This window comes from Metopolophium dirhodum, chromosome 1 (assembly GCF_019925205.1).
Source record: "Metopolophium dirhodum isolate CAU chromosome 1, ASM1992520v1, whole genome shotgun sequence".
Taxonomy (NCBI): domain Eukaryota; kingdom Metazoa; phylum Arthropoda; class Insecta; order Hemiptera; family Aphididae; genus Metopolophium; species Metopolophium dirhodum.
Window position 1 is genome coordinate 59679890 of NC_083560.1, and position 21503 is coordinate 59701392.

Sequence of the window (21503 nt, forward strand, 5' to 3'; positions counted from 1 at the left end):
ACAAACAAAAGAGTTATTAACTTTGAACAAATATTAAAACATACTTACGAGATATATGGTAATGAATGTACCATGTAATTTAATGTTAATACAAATATAAAGGGTACCTAATCAAATGTTATTTGATTATGACTTATCTAATGGCAGCTCATATTATATTTATATGGTACAATCTTTTAATTTTATATTTATACAATATCGATTATAATATGCATCAGAAACACATTATCGAACAGATAGATCTGCATAAACTATCCATCTCAATAAATTGTTCTATATAAATAGAACAAATTAAATAATATGGTATGATTGGTATGGGTGGTAAATTTTCTAATACGCTTTTGGTCGGTGAGGCTGTTCGCTGAGTTTCCCGGTTGTCCCGGTTGGCTATAAACTAAGACTGCGGTTGAACAATTTTTGTCACGTACTCATAACTGTGATTTTTTTGAGACCCCACACCCCACGACAAACGAAATCAATCGGAATCTCTGGTAAAACTCACATCTCCCTCTTTCTTTTATTGCAACCGATCGAGCTCAAACAGTGTTCCGCGTACCCACTGGTTGCAGAAGCGTTCTTATTCTTTGCAGAAAAATCAACCCGTCCCACCATCTTAACGAAAAATAATCTGACAAACACCTACAACACTCGTCACTCGCTGTTTCTTGTACCAAATTCAGTACTTACTACTTACCTATCATACCTGATATATTTAACCAGGGACCATAATTTAACCTTTAGTTTATATGATGTGTGTTCATCGTTTCTAAGAATGTAATATACATTATAAAATAATATAATATTATAATTAATAATTATTATATAGGTACTATAATATATCACATACATAACTTACGTATTGGCTTATTATAGCTATAATGCAATGGAAAGAAAACATTAATAGATACAAAATACAGTGAAACCTCTCCTCTAAACACCTTTAAAAAGCGGACACACCCTTTAATGGATGCCTCCGAATAGCGTACATAATTTCAGCAACCGAGAGATTTTACTGTATATAATATTATATAGTCCATGACTCACGAGTAGAGTGTAGATTTAAATGTCCTAAAAACCGCGAAAATGCCTTTAAAAAAGATTTCATGCACTTATTGGTATTATTGTCATACCTAATACAAAACTTAAAAAAAAGTATTATTTAAATTTACATAATTTGGCTCTATCGCTATTAATGCAAGTCATAAATAAAATTACCTATCTAGTATCTTTACTCGTATATAATATTATATCTGCCTGCAAGTGACGAACATATTTTTGTTTGTCAGAGCTTCATGCAGCCATCACCACTTTCGTATAGTATTTAGGTAAAGTAAAACCATAATACCTACGTAATAACAATTTTGACAAAGCAAAATGAACAATACCAATTTAATTGTTTTCTTTTTAGTGAGATAGTCTATGATAAAAATGTTATCAAATAATAACCATTTAAATAAAATATACAAAAAATACCATAAAAAAAAGAATTATAAAAATGAAATTCAATTTTTGAGTTCTTTGATGTATGAAACGAATTTTCAGAGTGGATAGCAATTTTTAAAGATATTTAGAAAAAGATGCAATTTAGATAGCTGTATGAGAAATGCGCTGCATATTGGTATTTTCATGCTTAATTTTGATTTAAACTTTTGACGAAAACTATCATTGGTATTATAGATTATGTGTATATAATATATTTCTGATTGAAATTATCATTGAATAATTATCATTTATCAGTTTTAATACTATAATAGGTAAGCCTATTTATTGTGTCATAAATATAAAATAATTTAATATAATTAATAATGTAGCTAAATATTTTAAAAGCTTTTGCATTTTGAAATAAATATATAAGCGTGCACTGTATATCATGATAATCAAATACCATATTCAATCATAATAATTAATAATTAAACTAAAATACAATAATTTGTTATTGCTCATCTTCAATTCTGTACCTATGTCTTATCATAGAACATATTATGGTTTTCTCAAAATAAAATAAAACACGTAAACACAACTACGCAGTTATTTTTATAAAAACAAAAAAAAAATTATATGGTAGGTACTATGCATTAATTACACTTAAGCAGCAAGAAATATAATAATAGCATATTTATTATTGCTTGAAACAATTTATTATCACAATATAAAATATAAATAAAATAAGTAGGTAGTTATTGATTTGCGTTAATTGATGAAAGTCATAGTTATTATAACGTTTTAAAAAAATAATTGGTAAAAATGTTTGGGGAGAGCTAAAATGCTAAAATAAACCTACAATTTGGCAAGACTTTAAACCTCCACCCAAAACTCCCCAACTGAGTTGCGCCACTGAGTTTATGAGCTTGGATCAAAATTCCAGACATGCCCTTGAGCATGTATGTACAGCACGTCTTCTTTCTAATTCTATCTCTGTCTCTCTCTCTCTCTCTCTCTTTCTATCAGCTGTTTTTAAACACCGAGCATGCCGTCAAGTTATCGTTATTGTAGTTACTATTACTGATAATTATTGTTAATTCACTTTACAGCAATTCCCTGTCACCAAAATTACGGCACTGCATCAACACACTGTCGGTGACCGTGCCTGTCGAATGTTCACCGCCTACGCCAGACGCCGCTTGTATTATGCCGCAGAGGAACGCCACTGCCGTGGCCACTGCTCCGTCTTCGCCGTCCCAATTGTGCGCTGTGTGCGGTGACACGGCCGCGTGCCAGCATTACGGGGTGCGCACGTGCGAAGGATGTAAAGGTAAGCGACTTAACGCGAGTAAAGTATTTACAATTTTTTTTTAGTCTGTGATATGACTACTGCAACTATAATTTAGTCATGTATACGACGTGTATTACCATTGATTATAAATTCTAATATTAATTAATACTAATATTCATTATCAATGGTATTATCTACCGTTGTTTTCTTGTGTGGTACGAAATTATAAATTTAGTGTGTGGCTGCTTTATAATAGTGATTCTGTCGTATCTCCCAAAAACATATTTGTAACTTCTGCTCCAGTAATAACGGTTTTATAAAACCGATATAATATCTAATAATAGGCGTAAGTATACATTTTTATCTGGTAATTAAAAATATTTGCCAGATATAATAAATTGTTGTCACTTATTTTTCTTTCTGCGTCCGTGATTTGAGACTGCACACACCTGATATGGTCTGATCACTGATATTATTATTATCACTATCGTCTATCACTTTTATTCATTATTGGCATACGAAGTACCAACGTAGTCATGCAATAACGTCGAAGCCGGTCAATTTATTCTTAAAATATTTTTATGATATCGTTCTCAGTTGGTTTGGCAATTATGATTTTTTTCAACCCGGAAATAGCGTTTTAGTTTTCGACAAATGAAGGCACTCCAAAAGTTTCACGTTTTCTGTAGATTTTAACACGTGTGTTATGATCTACTTCAGAAGGGTGAATCGTGTTAGTTTCTTGGAAAATTAAATAATAAGTTCGACCGTGTGCTAGACTATTTTTGAACAAATCGAATTTCACACAAAATTGGTTTTATCAAAAAAAAAAAAACGTTCCAAATACTACTGATGACCTAACAACTGATCCTTGCGGAAGCCGATTGAAGGCTATACTATTACATAACTATAATTATATTATTATAATTTGTACTAGGTATAGTCAATATTTAAATAGTTTTTATTCATTGTTTTTTAAGAAATTTCAATAGACAGTCATAGAAAATTGTAATAAAATTATGATGTAGGGATATAATAATATAATAATTTAAACATTATATTATGAACTTTTTTCATTACACATATTCATATATGATAGGTCTAACAGTGGACTCAATATTTTTACGTTCCCTCTTACGATCTTTGGTCAGCGGTATTGTATAGGTAATTAAACTAAATGCTGGTTCTGCTGTAGGTATATATACGATATGTGAATAATCGCTTAAATATAAGGCATTGGGACGTCAAATAGAGCATTTTTGTTGTCCATACCATAATTTATTTATTTCGAAATCTGATAACAAATTTTAGGCACCTATATTATCGAATATTGTACTTTATTATTAACAATAAACTACACATAACTTATAGGATCATATAAAATTTAAAATTAAATAACATATTATTTGAATGCTCTCGTTTGAACAACCAATCAAATAATGTCTATAGTGTCTGTACTGTCATTAGATAATATAACTTAACTGCATAATATTATATTATATTTTTCAACCATTTAGTATAGGTATATAAAAAATTATTTCGAAAATGTCAAGTATCATCATTAATGATTGCGATTTTATTATAATAGGTATACATGATTAATAATTACCTATGCGCTATATAGTCACTATATGCATTCAGTCACCCTCAAACCCACGACGCACTTTTCTTAAAAATTTGACCGACCGAATGCCAATCCTAATTTAAATTACCGTTTACAAATCTGGAATAACTCGATTTATATCGATTTATATTAACACAAGGTACCATCAATCTATTGATCATAACTATACTTATAACTCGTAATTTAGTTTAACCATCAATCATTTTTGTAGACTTGTTTCAAATCACAATATTTTTGGCTTTCATTATAAAACAAAAATATTATAAAAACGCACATTGCAATTACTGATTTTTCATTTTCTCTTCCGTATTTGACAAGTTATGTTATCTATATTAATTATGTAACTTCGGTCGTTGTACATATTGTAATCTTTTTACAATATTGGATTTTATCCGTAAACTAAAAATGAAAAAGAAAAAAGTTTATTTAATTTTAGTTTGGAAAACATGACCAAATTAAAACGTTAACATTTATTAGGGTCAGGCTAAGTGATAGGACTAAGCAGTTTCAGGCGGAACCATGGATCAGGCGCCGGCAATGCTACATGATGCCCTAGATAATAGCCTTAAATTTAAATTTGACAGTAGATAAGTTAACTGTATAATAATACTAAATATAAAAGAGTTAAATGGATTATATTCTAATCGTAAAATTTGCTAAGTTGGGGGAAACCCACCATGCGTGTATAACGTTCTCTTAATAGACCCGAGTCGTACACTCGTACCCACATAATATTATGTTGCTCAGTCTTACATACGTACGACATAGCCAATTTTCGTCCACCATGTTCAATAGTGTATTAGTGTACTATTAATTTTGATATTAGAGTGAATTTACTAATTATTAAACTTTTAGTTAAGAACATTACCGGTGTTCTCTTGATCGATTCTTTACGATATTTTAATTTTTAAGTGAGTTATGAGTATGTAAATATTAATAATTTGAAATTGCTTGTAATACACTTGAAAATTCAAATATCGTCAAAACCCAATCGAGAGAACACGGATAGTGTTCGTACCTTAAAGTTGATAATAGGTAAATTCACTCTAATATCAAAACCAATAACAGCACACTAATATACTATTGAAACATGTGAACGAAAATTTGCTATGTCGTACGTGCGTAAGACGGAGACAACACATACGAGTACGGCCATAGATAATAGAAGAATGGATGCAACCTTATCACACGGGAATTATATTTGCGGTTACAAATATAATATTAAAAAAAATAATATTTAATATTACAATTTTAAGAACCAGAACCGGAACCGAAACCTTTATTTTAATAAATAAAGTACCACAACCTAACCGGAATTTTTAAATGAAATAAATTTTATTTACCGTAATTTAATGGTATTACTGTTTTGTGTATAAACTATGTGATATAACTATCATATGAGTTTTCTAATATTTCTCATACTATTAATTAAACCAGCATTCCGGATAGATATTTAAAATTATTATACTTTCCGGTACCTAAATTATCTGGAACCGGTACCGACATTTTTTGGAACCCATTCCTTTTTTTTTTATCAGAAAACCAGAACCGAACCAGAACAGTTCTATTATTTTTGGAGAACCAGTACCGGAACCGATACCGATAAATTCAAAAGGTTCCAGTCCCTGTAATGTAACATACAATACATTAATACATAATACGTATTATATAACATAACATATTATAAAAGTCCACTTACAGCGGGAGTGAGAGATCGCCTTTCTCTCTTCCCCATTAAAGACCGCGACCTCTCTCTTATTGCGTTGTATTTATTAACATGGCCATTCTTCTATTATCTATGGATACGACGTACTCTTTAGGGTAAAGACCGTATAATAATAATATTATTGCATAACGATTTATACCATTGCATTTGGCTGTCGTGTAGGATTTTTCAAACGGACCGTGCAGAAGGGCTCCAAGTACGTCTGCCTGGCCGACAAGAACTGTCCGGTGGACAAGCGCCGACGAAATCGGTGCCAGTTCTGCCGATTTCAGAAGTGCCTGCAGGTGGGCATGGTGAAGGAGGTGGTGCGAACCGACTCGCTGAAGGGCCGCCGCGGCCGGTTGCCGTCCAAGCCCAAGTCGCCACACGGGTCGCCGCCCAGCCCGCCGGTGTCGCTCATCACAGCGCTCGTCCGGGCCCACGTCGACACCAATCCGGACTTCTCGTCGTTGGACTACTCGCAGGTGACAAATGCCGCTCGTTTTGAAAATTGAAACTTTAAAATGCCCGAAACCTATTTAATTTGCTTCGAGTATTCAGTTCGAACGCGTCGCGCCTAAACGCCCTTTGCTCACTATTCGCATTCGTGATTGATTTATTACGATATAAACATATGTCATATAGGTACTTATATTATAGACCGGGGGTCACCTGCAAATGGCGGCCCGCGGACTAATTATATCCGGTCCGCAGACAAGAGAAAAAAAGTAATAACCGTTAATATTATACGTTCTAGTGTAGTAATTTATCATTGTTGTTCATTGGTTTTTACCGACGACGTCTGCAATTTTGATGGCCCGCGAAAAATTTCCAAATGTCTAATGTGGCCCTTCAAAAATATTAATTGATGACCCCTGCTATAGACTATAGAGATACTTTTCGGCTGTTCAATTCGCGATGTTATATAGTAGAACGAAAAGGGGTAGGCTCCTAAGTACCTCCTCGTGAACAGCTTAAATTGAATAGCGATTATATTATTATTATTTAATAGACGATTATAATATACGTTTGTAACCTAAAAAATAATAATAAAAGCCGAATTTAAGTTGTATAATTGTATGTTACGAATTGATAAGAAATATTTAAATTTAGCAAATTTACAGCGATCGTTTGCGTTTTTTTTTTATGAAAAAATTGATTGTGTCCAAAATATTGATCAAAGAAAAATCAGTCACAAAATTCGCGACAATATATCTATTTATCCGTGAGCGTATACAAATTCTGTATTATTTATAACCTCGCGTAAATCACGTAGATTTTTTTTACTTTTCGTCATTGATATCAACAAAAACGTATATTATATTTTTATAATTCAATAATAATTACGATAAATATTTATAAACTCTACAGGCGTCTAACCACCCCGTGTTATGTATTATTCTTACATAATATTACTATCTATTTTCAATCTTGTTAGTTAATAATAATAATAATAATAATAATAAACGATAATGCAATACACTCGCACTGGTCATAAATTCCCACGCAACGGGTATAATAATAATAATAATAATATATCGACTGTTTGTCGAATAAAAAATCACGTGGGGGTGGTGAACATTTCTACTTGAACACATGGTACGGGTGACAACAATTATTGTTGTCGTTCGAGTGTTATGATATTATTGTACAGCGCTGTTGGTGCCTACAATATTATATTATACGTACAGGGTGATTATGTTATCGGAGAACACTGGATATTCTTTAAGCACGACCGCGGACCCAACTCTATGGCTCAGCATGTTAGAGTTGGGTTCTCACAGACTGCCTAGGTTAAAACTTTAAAAGGTGTCAAGCGTATACTGCGATACAAAATAATCGCCTTGTACAATATAATATATCATTATTTACGTATACGAGAAAGTTATACAATAACATGGCGTTAGGTTAAGTCGTATTATGACTGTATTGATGGTTTTCTTTTTCTATAGTATCACGAGCCAAAACCGTTTGAACCGCTGATCACCGAAGCGGAAAAAATTCAACAGTTTTTTGGATTGCTCACGACGTCCGTGGAAGTGATCAGACATTTCGCCGAAAAGATACCGGGATTCAAAACTCTGTGCAAATCGGACCAAGATTTATTATTTCAGTCGGCATCTCTGGAACTATTCGTTCTACGTCTCGCGTACAGGTACGTGTTGATTAATTATTCGATTTTGATCTATTTTAAATGGGAAATTCAAAATGAACAATTTAAATTTTTATGTTCTTAAAAAATATATATATAATATGTAGAGCGCCTAAGTCACCCTCTATATATCCATCGAATAGCGCGGTTTATCATGATAAACGTGCACTTTCTCATAATTTATTCTAATTTATGAATTTATTTATTTTTAACACATTAAAATTTTCTATATACTCTCAATAATTTGCATACTATCACAGTGTATTTTCTCAATGTTTTTAGTGCCTATCTAGGTATATAAAAATTCAAAAAATGAATTTATTATTAATTATTTTGATGTTATTAAACTAACGCCTTGTTTGATTACTCTAGGACAAAATACGCCGATACGAAACTAATATTTTGTAATGGGGTGGTTCTGGACAAACAGCAGTGCCACCGGAGTTTCGGCGATTGGCTACAAGCTATATTGGACTTCAGTCAATCATTGCACTCGCTGGACATCGATATATCATCTTTCTCTTGCCTGTGTGCCTTAACTCTGATCACAGGTATACATTTTTATCTTTGAATACTACAGTATATGTTGTTGATTTATAATATATCAATCATATTATATAATATTGTATACAGTAACGTATTTAAGACGGGATATAAGATTGAGTATTTTTATTCTATTGATGACGTGTGTGATTTTAATATTCAAACAAAAACGGGAAAACGTAAATAATCCGGATATCAGGATAAAAAATCCGAACGTATAGATTTCTTTAACTTCTCACAGCCTCCATATTGTAAGTTGTAACACATTTCATATAGTGTTTCGTTTAACTGAAAAAAATTGATTTCCTTATATGGTTGTAGTTTTCTTCATAGAAGCTTTTAATACGAAACAGTTTTTCTAGGTTAATAATAATAATATAACGAAACAAATAAAAAAAAGGTAACTGACATTAGACCACTATTGTAAGCTACTTTGAATTAGTACCTGTATAAGTAAATATATTTAAAATATAAAATGCCATTAAAATTAACTACATCAAAACCCTTAATATAGATATCACGTATTATACTGCAGTGTCATAATTACTTTATGTTACATAAATATAATATACAGGGTTTAACGGAAAGACCTGACAAATATATATATATATAAAAAAAAATGTTTTTAGTTAAACGGATGACAAAAATTGTGAAAATTATATGGATAGCCGGATAGGTAATAAATAATTTAAGAAATATACTGATGTCAGGAAGTTCCCAAAAAGGATATTTTGAAATAAGTAATTACGTTTTAAATTGAATTAGATACCTATACAAAAATATTGATATTTTAAAAAATTTAAAAAAATAAATTACTTAACCTAATTAAACCTTTTTACCATACAAATTTGATAAATTAGATTTACAAATTGGCTACCCTTTTCCTATTTTCAAAACAAATGTAATAACATTTATTTTATCGGCTCATAAAGATATAACAAATACCTAAATTGACACATTTAGATTTAGACTCACAAAGTATCACTTACTTCACAGAGTCGTTGACAAAGTGACCGCCGTAACCGTAACGCCACGCGCCGTCTACTATGAAGTCAAGACGCCTGGCGTTAGTGTATGACTATGTGTACCTAAATATTAATATAACTTGGAAAATATTGTTAAGATAAACATTTAACACTTGGAGAAACGTCAGACAATATTTTAATATCGTTAAAATCATAATTTTTTTTTAAAAAATGTCAACACTGTGAAATTTATTTCGATAAACCGCGAACTTTCGTACATATTTTTACATAATATATAAAACATTACCTCCGTAGCAACAATACTAACGAAAATATGGCTAACATCAGATAATAATATAGGTAGTTTGATGTAATATAAATATCTAAACATTTAAATAGAATCAACACTGACATTAATGCATAGATAAATAAATAATATAATATAATAAATATACATATAATAAGCATTATAATATAATATTTCCACTCAGTACCTATTCTATTAAAGACACACTTCAAACTACGTACATTTCCCCAAGCCATAATTTAATTTTGTCATACATATTAAAATAAGGGAGAGGTTTTATTTACCTAATTTTAACGTCACACATTTAATAATCGAAATTGTACCAACTGACAATATTATTAATTATTATGATACGCATTTACTAATATTATACTCGAAATCTCCGCAAACCCGATATCATTGACTATTCCTAAATGGAATTGTGTAACTATAAATGTTTTTTATGAATTAATATTATAGTATAACACCGCTGTCCATTGAAAGTCGTCTGTACAAACGTAGCAGGCACTGGAACCGAACCTAAAATAACCAGTTCCGGAACCGGAACCTTTATTTTAATAAATAAAATTCCGGATCCGGAACCTTTATTTGAATAAATAAAATTCCGGAACCGGAACCTTTATTTGAATAAATAAAATTCCAGAACCGGAACCTTTATTTTAATAAATAAAATTCCGGAACCGGAACCTTTATTTTAATAAATAAAATTCCAGAACCGGAACCTTTATTTTATTAAATAAAATTCCGGAACCGGAACCTTTATTTTAATAAATAAAATTCCGGAACCGGAACCTTTATTTTAATAAATAAAATTCCGGAACCGAATAGGAATTTTTAAATTAAGTAGGTTCTTTTAGGTTCAAAAATAAAATTATTTTATTTATCATAATTTAATAGTATTACCTACTGTTTTATGTATAATAATTATGTATGATCATATGAGTTTTCTAATATTTATCATACTATTAATTAAACCAGCATTCCGGATAGATATTTAAAATTATTATACTTTTCGGTACCTAAATTATCTGGATCCGGTACCGAAATTATTTGGAACCGATACCTTTAATTTGTTTATCAAAAAACCAGAACCGAACCGGAACTATTTTCTATTTTTAGAGAACCAGTACCGGAACCGATACCGATAAATTCAAAAGGTCCCGTCCCTGAAATGTACAGCTATATTATTCATGAGAATATTAAAATATTGTACACGTTTCGACTGTGTAACTACTAACTACCCAATCGTTTAGTGTTTAAACGTTTTAATTGTGTGATTTTTGTCCTCAGAACGACACGGTCTCAGAGAAGCGAAAAAAACTGAACAGATCCAGATGAAAATCATCAACTCTTTGCGGGAACACATCACTTACAGCATGTCCGATTCGCAGCGCAAATCTTATTACTTCTCGAGACTGCTCGCAAAACTGACCGAGTTGCGTTCACTCAGCCTGCAGGGTCTCCAGCGGATATTCTACCTGAAACTGGAAGACCTGGTGCCCGCACCGCCGTTAATTGAGAACATGTTCATTGCTAGTTTACCATTTTGAAAAACACGATCATCCATATTATGTAACATAAAATCATCGAAGTGAATACGATTTTCTTGATATCTGGCAACCGTTAATAATTATATCTATTCTATTCTGTTGTACCTATATACTTATACGTATATTATTGTTACCTACATCAATACTTAAATAGCGTATAGTATTATTATACGTAAGAGAGCGTGTTTCATTATTATTATTATTTTTATTATTATTATTATTATTATTATTATTATTATTATTATTTTTATTATTATTATTTGTATTAATACTTTTATTTTATTTTTTCGTTGAGTTTCGATATTGACAATTTATCCAAGACCGGTACAAAGATCCTCTTAAAGTCTAGGCCAAATAACTATTGTAGCAAATTTTGTTGGCCCCCTGTTATGTAATAACACCAAAAAATGAAAACAACACTAACAAATTCAAGGCATAGGATTCATAAGCAAATGTTCCACAGGCACGTCTCCAGTTTTTCACGACCTCCAAAAACCCTCAATCCCGGCTTGCAAATATCACGAACAATTTGATATTTTTACAAACACATTTTATACCATGTTTAAAAATATTTCGAGGTTTAGGTCATATAGTATTGTATATTATGCTTGTACAAACTATTATAGACTTATAACCCACAAGAGCACTTTACTTAATATGATGTCCAACTAATTTTATGGAATTCTGAACACTCTGTACAAATTATATTTTATGCACACACATATTATTATGATGTATTAAATTTACTATTTAGTAACAATACCTATTGTATTTGCCATTTATGCGTTTAGCCTACTTTTATTGATATATGTATATTATTATAAAAATATTCACGTTAGTTAACTATAATATTATGATATATTTACGAGTGCACATCAGTGGTGTGGTGAATTCAAACGTTCTCAGAGGCGTTCCAAAAACATCCTTTTTTAACATCTCTGATCAACCACACAAACAAATCCCCTATAAAAAACCCTTTAAAAATTAATTTACAAAATGGAATAAACTACAACTAAAATACCCGTCGCTTCAATAACACACAAGTGGCTGCCTCTAAGAAACCTCATTCGCCACTCTATCTGTATGTGTGTGTGTGTGTGTGTGTGTGTGTGTGTGTGTGTGTGTGTGTGTGTGTGTGTGTGTGTTGTATGAATGGTATATGCTTAAATAGTTAAATGTAAACCTTATTAGTATATAGAATAAATTGCATTTATTTTACTGATTATTACTTAATAATTTTAGTCGTTAAGAAATATTAAAAACAAAATGCCGTTTGTACGACATAATTATATAATATTATATAGCCTTGTTGTAAAATGTTTTGTTAATTTCTTTACGGAAAAATGTGTTAAATTTAAAAACTGTTTTTTTTTCTAGCTTCACTGCAGTGAAATATTATTGTTAGTGAAACTTATCATCGGTTTCATTCCTTCTGTAGTTATATTATAATGTAATAAAAAAAAAAATGTGTTGACATTTTAAAAAACCTTATTTTTAGTATCGTTTGTATCCTTGTATTTAAAAAAAATGTTCAATATAATATCTATTATAGTATATAATATTATTATATACAAATTACAAATACTATATATTATTTCACGTTTGTGAAAAAAGAAATCGGCAAATAGCCAATAGGTATTTTTCATTTAAAATGTATGGTTTTATTGCTTTATATATTGTAACTATATTATATATATTTCAGAGATATACAAAACTATATAAAATTGTAATACGCCCGTTCTACGTTCATCCGTTGTACTTTTGTGTGCGATTCAGAATAAAATATATATGTTTCATTATTATACAGCGATGTAAAATGGCTTATGCAAAATACCTGTATCATTTATAATTTAAACCTAACTGCTATTTTCTATAGAAATGCACTAGTGCAACACAGACTGCGTCGTCTCACGCGTCTTTGTGGCACCGGATTATGTCCACAACTCTATTTTCAATACCGGTTAAAACCGTTAAAAACTGATATCGAAATCAAAATAGGAAAAATGAAAAACCGGTATTCAAATAAAAAAAAATTAAATCTGTTTATCATTTAACAATATCGAAATCGATATCGAAATTTGTTTTCGGTTTGAAGCCCTGCCTACAACTCGGATTGCCAATCCATAATCCGCGAGGTCTTATAATATACAGGTACCTAACCTATTGTCTTTTATAATTTTAAAAACTACGTAGTTGCTTTAGGGATATTTATTCCGGGGATTGATTTCTATAGATTTTTTTCCGATTACCTACCGAAATAAACTACTGGCAGAGTTGCAAACGTGAGCATTTATAAAAATTTAAAACAGTAAAAAAAAATTATATTTTTAAATGTATGTAATTCATTGTCAATGAATGCAAATCGGGTGTCGGCAAATTGGGTGTCGGCAAAATGGTGTGTCGGCGAATTGATTTGTCGGCCAATCGGTGCGTCACGGTGACGATATACCAATTAGGCGCCCTGACAATAACCGATTTTTTGCTGTTTTACCTATCAACTAAAAAAAGTTATTAAAATTCATAAGATTAATGAAAACAAAACGTTGAAAAGTCAAAATTTTCTCAAAAATAAACTCTATAAAATAGATATCTTCAATTGTTTCAAAAATAAAAAAATAAAAAAACTTTTTAAACGTTTTTACCAAAAAAATTAAATAAAATTAATAAATAAAATATGTGTAGTCCTTGGTTCTACGACTTCTACGAGTCTAATCAAAAAAACTGATTTATAATATATTTATTATCTCAGGAGATATCGCAATGAGTAAATCCTCGAGGGACACACTGTTTATTATAAAATTAGAAGCTGACATAACAATGCTTTGCTATTGCTAGGTATTTGTAATTGATCAACTCCTTTTGGGTGTAGCACGCTGTGGAAGCAATGTTTTTTTAAGTCCGACGTCCTCTCAAGATCATATATATCTTGTATTACGAAAAATAAAAAAAAGAATATCTATGGCTATTTTAATAGACAATACTTACTTGAAAATAGATTTGTTTTTAATTTAATTGAAAACTTTAACTTTTGATATAGAAAAAACTAAATTTTGAAACCCTTTTTAAAGTTTGACAAATTTTTATACTTGGAATATTTTTAAATGAATATGTGGTATCACCCGTATTAGACAATACGCGGTAAACCAACTTTGCGCCTTACCCTCGTATTCTCTAGTTAATGACTGCACTCTCTAAAGTTAATTAGAATGGCACTGTTAACTCGTTGAGGTACGATGGTATGCGCTTGTCAATTCTTAGTTCGTTCCTATCTAGTTGAAATGACTCAAAGATTACATATACCTTGGCACTATTCAGTTTAATAAAACTTCATTGACACATAGTACGTATATCCCGGCGCTGTTCCTATAAAAGGTAAGAACGTAAGAATGACTAAAATAATGTTTAACTCGGGTTTTCAGGTCGGAAACACTTTTATTGTATTAAAACATTTAAAACAAACATAAATAAAACACTTAGCAAATTCAGATCGCCTAGCCCGTACTACGATCGGCGTTTCACACTACGTCCTCACCGAATCACTCAGCGACAACGGGGCCCCCTTGCCTGCGCGTACGGCGGTGTTATATAGAAAATATTATTGTCGCCTCAGCACATATTGCTTCGCTGGCCTGACCTATGTCAATAATTTACAATTTAAAATATTCCCACCTATATTACATATATATTAAATAATATTATTTTGACGACTGTCTGCAATATATGACAAATACTATTTCAAAATTTGTTGATTCATGACCATGTTAATTATAAAAGTTTAAAACAAGCAACGTTTACCAACAATGTTAGTTCAACTTGACTTAGTATCATTTTTATAGCATGACAATATAATAAATGTTATAATTAGTTTTGTTTATCCAAGATCAAAGTATTTTTTTCTATTACTTTTTGTGTAGGTGCCTATATTATAGGTGGTAGTTACAGACACAAAAAACAAACAAAATAATTACATTCATCGCTCAGAATCTAAAATATGACAAATCAATACCTACAATATTTAGAAGTCTGTTTGCTAAGTTTGTTAATCTTTCCATGCGTACTTTGGGATTCACGCGGGTATGTATGGCCATATCTTTCATGAGTGTGAAATTATTTCTATAATTTAAAACAAGATAATGCACATCAAATAAAAAAAATTTTGAATTAAATACCAATTTACCTTCCTCATGGCATCAGTTATACCAGTCATGATGCATAGTTCTGGAACAAGGTATACCAAAGTATTTTCAACTCCAAATCGTCTTACAATTTTTTTATTTTTTGAAATCAACATCGGTTGTCAACCACCACGTATTGTTATGTTCCATTTCTAATACAGTAATCAATATTATGTTAATTTAGGCCTACAATAATTAAAATAAATCATTATAATTATGTACTTCTTTGTAATATTGGATGTAAGTCATTTTAGACCCATCTTTTTTACTAAATTCAGAATTAGGGTCAGAATGTTCATCAATGTCGTCAATTTTGTAAGTTTCATTATTGTATTTTGTCATAACTGTGGTACCGACGACACCGCTTTTAAAGTTTATCTAAATAATAAAATATATTAATCATTTAATTATTAGTTTAAGCTATTTTAAACTGAAATCCTCCAAAATCATAATAAACACACCGTCCAATCCTTGTTTCTATTTCTATCAGCGGCGCACTGATTTAAAAATCCAATACTGTCTCTTGGCGCATGACTTTTGTTGAAATTTCTGCGCACAGTAAAATGTTATCTTCATACCTGCCAATAGTTGTTTCATAACCTGGCCAAAGTTGAAGCTAATGTTGAACCATATCAATCTAAAAGCAATTATAAGGGGTCAAATATATAACAAATAAAATACTTATGGAATCACAAATTTACTTTGGCATCTGGATCATAAAAGTTTCTTCCAATCATTTTTAGTTTAAGATATCTAAGACATTTACGCAAAAGTAAGTTAAAAACTTGAATATTGACGTAATCCCCGGTCTTTATTACATTTGTGAATTTTACTGTAATAATTACAATTTTAGCATCCGGGTAACTTGTAGATGTAAGTTCAAAAGTCTAAACCAAAATATTTAAATTGATTTCTAACATTCTAATCAATTGATATTCACTAAACGTTTAATAAACCAATTGATGATAGAGAGCTATCGGTTCATTAAACTTTATTTAGTGGTTTTCATTTATATACATTTTTTATGCAACCCTTGGCATAATAATTCTTGATTATCCTTAGTTATTTTTGTAATAGTATTATTACAATAATAACCAATAAAATAAAAACATTTGATTAATCATTAACCTTTTTACTGCTTCACTATTTATGCTCTACAACCTGCAGTGTATGCAATGTACAATAATAGTATATTGTGTGGCAAGTGCGGGAAGTGAGCTATTTCAGACGTGTGCGGCACGCGCCGTAGACGCGTGCCGCATTTCGCCCAAGACTGAAATTTCCTTCCTGCACGAGCCACACATACTATCTTTTGTCACGCCTCTGCGTTTATTGATCGCGCCATCACGGCAAAGTTAATTCAGGCTAGGATCTATGCAACAACCAGACTATTCTACGAAAACAATATTTCATGAAAGAAACGATTTGGTTTTATTTATTTTAAGCGCCATGCATGGAGGTTATAATATGAATATAAGATGTAACCAAAAGATTATGTTTTGTAAGGACCGTGGTATAAATTTCAGTATAAATAATAATTATTATATTAAAATAAAATAAGAATAAAAATAAAAATATGTAATCAAGGCAAGGTAATGCATTATGCGGGATCTATGCACCAACCAAATAATGATACGAAAACAAATTCACGAAAGCAAAATGTTTACGCGCCATGCAAGGAGATTATAATATGAATATAAGATGTAACCAAAAGTTTATGTTTTATGAGGACCGTAGTATAGATTTTAGTGTCTGTTTGTTCAGAGAATACGCGTGATATCTGAGCTCAGTACTCTTGGGGATTTCCATTTTACCGCCCGGTACCTTTGGGAAATTCCACTTTACCACCCGGTACTTTTGGGGATTTCCACTTTACCACGCGGTACTTTTGGGGATTCCCACTTTACCGCCCGCTAGACGGAAAAACATCGCTTTCCAACGCTTCAACCGTTATCGAAAACTAAACTTTCGGTGAAGGCGTGACAAAAAATATATTTTTTTAATTTTATTTTGAATTATTTAACAATATTATATTATTTTACATTATTATTATTTAACAACAAATTATAATTTATTTAAATTTAAAATAATGTGGTACAGAGTTTTTTTATTATTTTAGGGTTATTGGAAAATTATAATAATATAAACTACAGGAACTTAATAATACGTCTAGAGCAGTGAAATGGTTAACTTTATACAACAACTTACAGGAGTATCAAATCGGGTGCGAGAAAATAACATGGTTCCGTCAAACAAATATCCTCCTAAAAGTTCTCGATGCTGAGCTAATAATTCTCTTTTAATAGTAATTATATCCTCTTCGGGGCTGAAATCAACTTGATATTGATACAAACGCCAATTTGTATATGAGGTGATGGTAAAATAATTTGCCAACAATTTTACTGGCTGTCCAGAAGTTCCTAAAGTATTATAATTCATAATCACAAGTAAATACTATTAATGTTTAAGCCTAGGCATATTTCTAAATATTAGAGAAACAATTTTTGTATTGTGTAATCAATTTAAATATCTATTTCACAATAAATATTTTCATTTGTTTTTTTTCAGTTATAAAATGTTGACAAAATTACATGTTAAAAACACCTAGGTATACTTTTTTCATATTTTAGATTCTAAGTGAAACGATGAATGTATCTATTGATTTTACAATGATGTGTGTTTTTTTTTTTTTTATTGTCTAATACACGATAAGTAGTTGAAATAATGCTTCGATTTTCAACTTCAGTATCTTGTTAGATGGGAAAGTGAATATTGTTGTTGCATTGAGGAGGTCAAAATTTAAAATTCCCAATAGTTTTTAAAAGCGCCTGGAAAAACAACATAAAAATTAAGGAAAAACGAGAATTTTTACTCAAAATAGGTTTTCCACAAAATCGATTTTGATTTTTGGTGTAACTCTAAAACAAATGTATAATTACATGAAATTTCACTGGTCGTTTATATTTGCCTTTTCTATACATGATAAAATTTTGTAAAAATTTAATGCAAGGCTCCTAATATATTATTACAATAGCAGTTGAAAATATTAAAAATAGATAGGCACAATTTTTTTTTATAAGCATTTAAAGTTCGAATTTTGACAAAATTTATCAAATTTAAAATTTAATAATTATTTTGTAGTTAAAAATGTATAAAATGTTCAACTTTTATAGTTAAGGATTTAAAATTTAAAACAAGGTTCCACGTAAATAGGTAAATATATAAATTACTTTATTCACAATAATATCATCAAATATACTTATTTCATAGGCTTCTATCATAGGCTGCAGACTGACCGTTTTCGCTCAGAATCGTTTTTCTTATTATGATATTATATCATTGAATTCAAATTTAACACCATCCATTACAGTGACCCACTTGTAATCTACTGAACAGCAGAGCGACATCTACTTACCCACTTTTTAATATTTATTTATATCAACATCTAATTTTTTTTCTTTAAAAATAAAAATACTCAACGTCAATTAATTTATTTAAAAATATTTTTGTTAGAGTGTTGAAATTCGAGTCCAGTTCATTAAATATAATTTAAATAATTCAAAATTAATTATTTCAAAGCCCTTGGTGCAAACATTTTTTAGTAGGTATAGTACATTTTTTCTCTAATACACGAACCAGATAGTATTTTAAAATCAATTTTTTCTATAAATTATAATGTGTAGGTGTACTATAAATTGTATATATTACGAATACTGACCAGGAAGTAAGGTTACCACGTCAAGGAGATCAATGTTGTCGTAATGTGGCTTAGGGAGGTGAAGCAAATGGTATATGAGCACATACTAAAAGCTGGTGTCAAGCCTTCAAAAATGTGGTGAACATTTTTTGGAGAAATAATCACATATTATTTTGGAATATTATATCCAACACATTTAATTAAAATATACGCATTTATCGATTTTTAACAGTGGTATAACCTTACATTCTAGAGTCTAGACGATTCTCTTATAAATGTATAATATATTTTCTAGATATTACAAAAAATAAAATAAAAATTGTATTAAAATAATTTAAAAATTAAACATTACCTTGTTTTCCAATATCACCTAATGAAGATTGAGGTCTTGGTGTTCTAAAATGTTCAAAATCAATCTGTCTCCGCCCTCGTACTGCTCCGCGCCATAACAGTATCTACTAGTTGTACATCTCCTTTAAGACATAAGTTGGTTATGTCATTTAGATTTTATTAATTTTACCTTTTACTGCTATGCTTTTTTCCCTAAAATTCCATTCTCTGATCCATTCTCATATTCTTAAATTATCAATTTTATTTTGTTAAACTATAATATGTAAAAATTAAAAAAAAATATATGTATATTGGCTTGCATTTTAAGTTTTAAATTTATACGACAACGGTACCCAACAGGGTCAGCATGACGACACATTCTATAGTTAGAAGTAGTGTCATTTTGGTCATCACTAGAAATAATAATGATTTAAAATGTGTATTAATTATATTAAAATTTATAAAATGTGTATTTATATTATTTCCGTTAATACAAAAATGAACACAGAAACTTTTTTTATTGTTAAATTAGTTATTTTTTTACATATTTTATTTTATGGATAAAGGAATGTAATAGTATGTCTGAAGCTAGTACGTCCATAGCAGTGAAATGGTTAAAACAAACTACCTATATAAGAAATATATTACTTGCACCTAAATTTTGAAGACGTTCTGTAATTTGTTGCGCCTTAAGATAATTGCATATAATTAATGTATGTAAATAATATACAATTTCAAATAGATTCTTACTCCTGCCATTGGGTCTTGTTTAAGGGTTACATTATCACCAGACATTCCATTCCATGGTAAATTATCAGTAGACATCCCAGGTCTTAGCCCTAGTGGCCTAGGGGCTCTTTGCTGGGGTGCACCAGTAGATCGTGATGGCATTGGACGAGGTGGCCGTGGCATTGTACCCATAACTGGTATTTTTAGTGGCTGTGAAGAAGATACTGGCTGTGATATGGTTGGTCTAGGTCCTTCCTTTATTCCTTGAGGAGGAAAATTCGAAAAACCTGATACACCTGGTTGAATGGTTGGAAATTGAGAATATCCACGGGCTTTTCCCCTTGGTTGTCTTAAGGGTTCAATATGGAATAATTCTACTAAAATAAAGTTTTAATTTCGATATTAAGGTAGATACAATAATAATAAGAATCAAAACATATTTGTTGAATATAATTTAATATTGTATAAAAATTAATAAGTAACATCATGTTACGCAATAATAACAACATTAATTGTTGTTATTCGCAAAGTGCAAATCACGTCATAAATTGTATAATAACAAGGTCAATAGGTCACTTGAATATAATATAAGACCGACTTTTAGCATACTATTGGCACTACATTATAATAATACTTATGTGTACGTCATGCGTTAGTAAAATGTTACTTATTACTAAAAGCAGTGTAGTCATTTTTGTCTAGATCGATCTACAAATATAATCCTAAACTCAACAGGTTATGGCTCAGACACATTATTTGGATAAACTTGGACTTCAAACGATATCAAACAGGAAAAGTCAGGATGGACGTTTCAGTGAAAATAACAAAATTATCAAATGTGGAAAATTTGCCCTTGTGTGGCCAATTGAAGGTAAATCTCAACTCATTTGAATTAACGCGAATAATTAATGGTCCATTACAAAATTTGATAAACTGTGAGAGTGCATTTGAAATGTGGGAAAAACTTCTCAGCATTTACAAACAAGACAGAAACAAGTTTACATTTATTTTCA

General features: G+C 30.5%; 1 protein-coding gene and 1 pseudogene across 5 annotated transcripts in view; one reads left to right on the forward strand and one right to left on the reverse strand.

Moving 5' to 3' along the window:
* The window catches only part of LOC132935358 (probable nuclear hormone receptor HR38), a 91240-nt gene extending 77880 nt beyond the window's left edge, over positions 1 to 13360 (forward strand). For 4 of the 5 annotated variants that reach the window (XM_061001888.1, XM_061001885.1, XM_061001887.1 and 1 more), the window contains 5 exons: positions 2532 to 2752; positions 6226 to 6527; positions 7995 to 8197; positions 8567 to 8745; positions 11300 to 13359. In XM_061001888.1, coding sequence (XP_060857871.1) covers positions 2532 to 2752; positions 6226 to 6527; positions 7995 to 8197; positions 8567 to 8745; positions 11300 to 11559 — 1165 coding nt within the window. In that variant the 3' untranslated portion in view covers positions 11560 to 13359. Of the gene's footprint in view, positions 1 to 2531; positions 2753 to 6225; positions 6528 to 7994; positions 8198 to 8566; positions 8746 to 11299 lie in introns of all 5 variants that reach the window. The other variant, XM_061001886.1, reaches the window with a different exon arrangement.
* Positions 13361 to 13467: 107 nt separating this feature from the next.
* LOC132940509 (piwi-like protein Siwi) lies at positions 13468 to 21182 on the reverse strand (annotated as a pseudogene).
* Between the last annotated feature and the right edge of the window lie 321 nt (positions 21183 to 21503).